At 28.4% G+C, this 5,047-nt stretch overlaps 1 protein-coding gene across 1 annotated transcript; it reads left to right on the top strand.

Annotated features, from left to right (window-relative positions):
* The first annotated feature begins 582 nt into the window (after positions 1-582).
* Positions 583-1,203, top strand: LOC110667875 (uncharacterized). Its single transcript, XM_021828839.2, has one exon. It carries the CDS (start codon positions 583-585, stop codon positions 1,201-1,203), a length of 621 nt encoding a protein of 206 aa, XP_021684531.2.
* Positions 1,204-5,047: the final 3,844 nt, after the last annotated feature.

Genomic DNA, 5,047 nt, shown 5'->3' on the forward strand with positions numbered 1-5,047 from the left:
AAAATAATTTCTTTTTTTAAAAGAGAAAGGCATTTTTTATTTTTAAGATTTTAATAATTTTATTGAAAGGTGAAAACATTTATACATACATGATATAAATACATATTATTAGTTTAATATTATAATCAAATAATGAAAAATATTTTTATGAAAATTAGAAAATATTTTCCATGAAAAATATTTTTCATCTATAAAATAAAGCCTTAGAGTCAAATTATAATATAAGCATTTTTTTATCTATTTTATATAATTTTAATATTTCATTTATGAGTAAATAAAAAAATATAAATTTAATGCAATGTATAAAAAAAATATATATATTTTTTATCTGAAACTAGTTTTCAACTTTAATTTAATAGATTATCTAATTATGGAAATCATCATCATGTGATTGCTTAAAATATGATAGGAAAGGTAAACCATACATCAAAAATTAAAGTTGACCTATTCACATACCACAACTTGAAGTCTTAAATTATATATATTGCTTGAATATGTATATATGAAAGGAAAACCTCCAAACTCAATAACTAACTAACCCTTTGCTTAACTTAAGCTCCACTCATCCACTCATCAAATAAAATGCTTACAAGTAGCTCAAATCTTCCCCAGAAATCCCTTAAAATCAAGCTTGAATTTGATGATGAGAATGAGAATAATAATAATAATGAGCTCTTCTGCAAGCATAATCTAACCACAACCCAACCCTTCATGGCTAGATCTCTTGAGGAAAATTACCAGGGAGGATCTTCTGTTGCAGTTCCTTTCATATGGGAGTCTAGACCAGGAACCCCAAAGATCAAATTCAGAGAAAACCCTCTTCCTCCTCTAACTCCACCACCTTCTTACTTCTACACCTCAGCCAAAACACCCACTAAGAAGCACTCTATACCTAATCCTTTCAGTAATATCTTCTCCAAGCGCACTGCAAGAAGAAGAACAAGCTTCCCAGTTTCTCCTGCATCTTCGTCTTCTTCTTCTTCATATTCGTCGCAGTTTTCTTCCCCAGCGACTGTGTTGAGGTCTCGAGAACGCCATGAAATGTCCAATACAAGAAAATCTTTTGAATCAAGAATGGTGGATGAGCACGACTGCGAATCGCCGGTTTCTACTTTGTGCTTTGGGATTGGTCGCAGAGGAAATGCTGCTAGGTCTCGATGGGGTTATGCATCTGTGATTAAGGTATTGCTTAGAGAAGTTTAATATATAATTAAGTTAATAAAATGTAATTTGTTTGGTTTTATATTTATTGATGGTTTTGATTTGTGTAATGGATCTTCAGCTGTTAAATGTAATCCAAAAAGAAAGCATAACCTTGTTTTCCACTTCTAATTTTTCTTCATTAAGTGCAAAGACTTTGGTTTTTTAATCTACTAGATGCCCTAGTAAACAATGTTTTATAAATCAATTCGAAATAATTAAATTGAAAATTGAATCAATGACTAGTTCAATTTAATTTATTTTTACGTTTATTTTTTCTTAATTTATAAATGCTAAAAAATTAATTTCTTTTATTATTTCTTTATAAATTAAATCAATTGAACCGATAATATTGATAAATTAGTCACTAATCGTTTGATTAAAAAAAATAATGCTATTGTTTAAAGTTATTAATAAATTTTAATCCAGTATTATTGAAATTATTTATAGAGTTTGGAGTTTGAGCAAGGTATTGTTTGTTTCCTGAAATATTAAGCAATTGGAAATGCCAGTTAAATAGAGAAATATGGTTCTTGAAATCTATGACAATATATATATATATATATATATATATATATATATATATATATATATATATATATATATATATATTAATTTGATCCAATAATAAATAAAGACAAAATTTTTGTGCAAGGTCAAACAGATCTTGGATCAAGAATCTTCTAAAATGCTAGATAAATATATATTATACATTCTTCATGGAATGGCTTGAGCAGTCTGCTGTTGCTACTTGTTTCCAGGCATGTGAACTTTAATATATGAAATGAAGAGCCACAGATACAGCATTAATTACAATTACTTTTTTTTTATTTGTTTTTAAGTAATTTTTTTAGCATTAATTAGTTACTTTTATATTTGTTAGCATTAATTTCAATTGTATTGAATTTAAGATTTCATGATCGTCAACACAACTCCCACTGTGCAATTATGATTCTTCACTTCAGAAATCCCGCCATGTGACTACATGGCCTCATATACAATTTGCCCTTTTTTTTATTTTTAATTTGACTTAGTATACAAAAATTTATATATAAACATATACAAATAGGAATAATTTAGTAAATTTTAACTACTTTTTAGATACACAATGTCTATTCATTCATTTATAAAACTTTTAGATTTAAATTTGAAAATTTACAATGAGGTCTCTTTTGTTCTATTATTAATCATCCAATCAAATATTATCAACTCTTTAGCCCATCATTTCTCATCAATTATTCAATTAATCAAAGACCATTGCACTATCTCTCTAACCTATCAGAGTCCACCATTACTGTAACCAATAATGACCTAACTTCGTACTCCGTGATCCTTCACAAGCAAAGACTCCATAACCCATCTTAAACATTTTCTTCATGTACCTTTTTTTTTTTAATTTTTTCATCAAATTTATGTTTTCCATTTCATATGCCCTTGAAGCTCTATAACAATAGGAGAAGATCCGATTTTCATAAGAGGGGAAAAAGAAAAATATAATGTTATCTCCAAAACTGAACTGAATGAACCTAAAAATTCAAAAATAAAAAAAGAACCAAATGAAATTCTATAAAAAACTGAATCGGATTTTTGAATTAATTCAGTTCAGTCGATTATTCCGGATTGAATCGAATAATACTCACCCCTATCTAATTGATTAATTGATTTATTGTAATTAATCATAGTCACTTGATTTATGATCTAATTGATTATGATCTACTTGATTAAATGATAAAATACCTGGTAGTGCTTGATTATAATCTAATTGATCATGGTGACTTGATTTAAGATCTGATTGATTAATAGTTAATTGATTAATTGATCTAATTGATTGTGATGTAATTGATCATAATTATCTGATATATGATCTAATTGATTAATAGTTATTTAATCAATTGATCTAATTGCTAGTAGTTACTTGATTAATTGATCTAAGTAATCATAATTACTTAATTTATGATCTAATTAATTATGCGATCTGATTTTCACAAGAGCGAAGAAAAAGGAAAAAAGTATGTTGCCTCCCAAATCGAACCTAATAAACTGAAAAATTCAAAAATAAAAATTGAATGGAATCGAATTTCTGAAATTATTGGGCTCGATAAGTTATTTCAGTCTGAACCGAATATTGCGTACCTCAATCCAATTGATTAATTGATCAAGATATAATTGATCATAATTACTTGATTTATGATCTAATTGATTATGATCTATTTGATTAATTAATGAAATACCTGATAGTACTTGATTATGATATAATTAATCATAATTAGTTAATTTATGATCTAATTGATTATGATTTACTTGATTAATTAATAAAATAAACTATAGTACTATATTATAATGTATTTGATCATAGTTACTTAATTTATGATCTAATTGATTATGATCTACTTGATTAATTGATAAAATATTCGATAGTATTTGATCATGATGTAATTGATCATAGTTACTTAATTTATAATCTAATTGATAATGATAAACTTGATTTGTCATGATCCAATTCCACAAGTCGGAGCGGCATTAGGTATTGGGCCAGCTTAAAGCCCTCGAAGACCGTAATAAGCCTTAATGCTCACTAACCCATAACCAAGCCCAAAGTCAGGGCCCGACACACATAAATAAAATGAAATAAAGTATTATAAATTAATTGGGCCTAACTCAACCCAATAACTATCAGGAATCCACAACTGAGGAGCTTTACTCAACCCTGATAACTCAATATGCATAAACCATTTAATACTATTAATATTCATTAATAATACAATAATTTAATTAAAACAGTGTCACAGCGGAGTTTTAAGAATAAAACAAGTAATTAAATAAACTAATGAATAAATAAATATTTCTAATTAACAAGGTTGTACTCTGTGAGAAAAGGAGCAGGTTAGACTTTCAAGAAAATTACTCCTCCTATACCTGAGAAAAAATTATTGAACAGGAGTAAGTGTTTAACTCAGTGAGTTTAGATATTGATTATAGATGCAATTTCTATAACTATCTAAAACTAGTACAACCCTATCATGAAATGCAAATCCATCACATATATTAAATAATTTATCTAGTATTCGCACGAAAAGATAATTTGGAGCTGCTCAAACACCCATTGTATCGCATCAATAAATATATGGGAGCTGATCCTTGTATAGCTCTCTTAATCCAATACCTACCAGTGAAGTCAACTCAAGCCGGACTTTCGCTTAATAATCCAAGTGCAAGGGCCAGCGAGATTAACTCAAAGCTGTGCTCATCCCAACTTATCCATATATAAAGATCGGGTCCCAGCGAGTCAAGCTCTAACTGCAACTACCTGTCCTACCCATATCCATATCCATATCCATACCATACTCATGCCAACATGCACACACATAGCCCCAAATTATCTTCAGAGTGACACTTACAAATAAATAACAATAATTAAATATGCAATAACCAAAATGCCTCTAATATATTAACTATATATGTGCATAATTAAATATTTATAAAATACGTGAATATGCTAGATATATAATTAATATTAAAATTACAAAAATAATCGATATCCAACTCACAGACTGGTCGACTTGACTACAGTTGGTCCTACTGAAAGGAGAAGACGGTTGGCACTGATCACCTAAACATACACACTAATCTCTATCAAAAGACTAACAAAATTAACTAATTAATTTAATTAAAGAAACAAAAATAATTCCTAAGGTCTTGCCGAAATTTTGGCAGAGTCTCTCCTATAACTTAACCTAACCTTCCTGTAAGAAAAACACAACAACAATAACACACAGGACCTCAAGTCTAAAATAATAATTATAATGCCCATCCAGGGCCTACAAGAAACTTAATTGAGGTCTAATCT

The sequence above is a fragment of the Hevea brasiliensis genome, chromosome 12 (assembly GCF_030052815.1).
Source record: "Hevea brasiliensis isolate MT/VB/25A 57/8 chromosome 12, ASM3005281v1, whole genome shotgun sequence".
NCBI lineage: Eukaryota > Viridiplantae > Streptophyta > Magnoliopsida > Malpighiales > Euphorbiaceae > Hevea > Hevea brasiliensis.

Bases quoted from the DNA above. Each gene is read 5' to 3' on its own strand.
- LOC110667875 (XM_021828839.2), top strand. From the start codon at position 583: ATGCTTACAAGTAGCTCAAATCTTCCCCAGAAATCCCTTAAAATCAAG.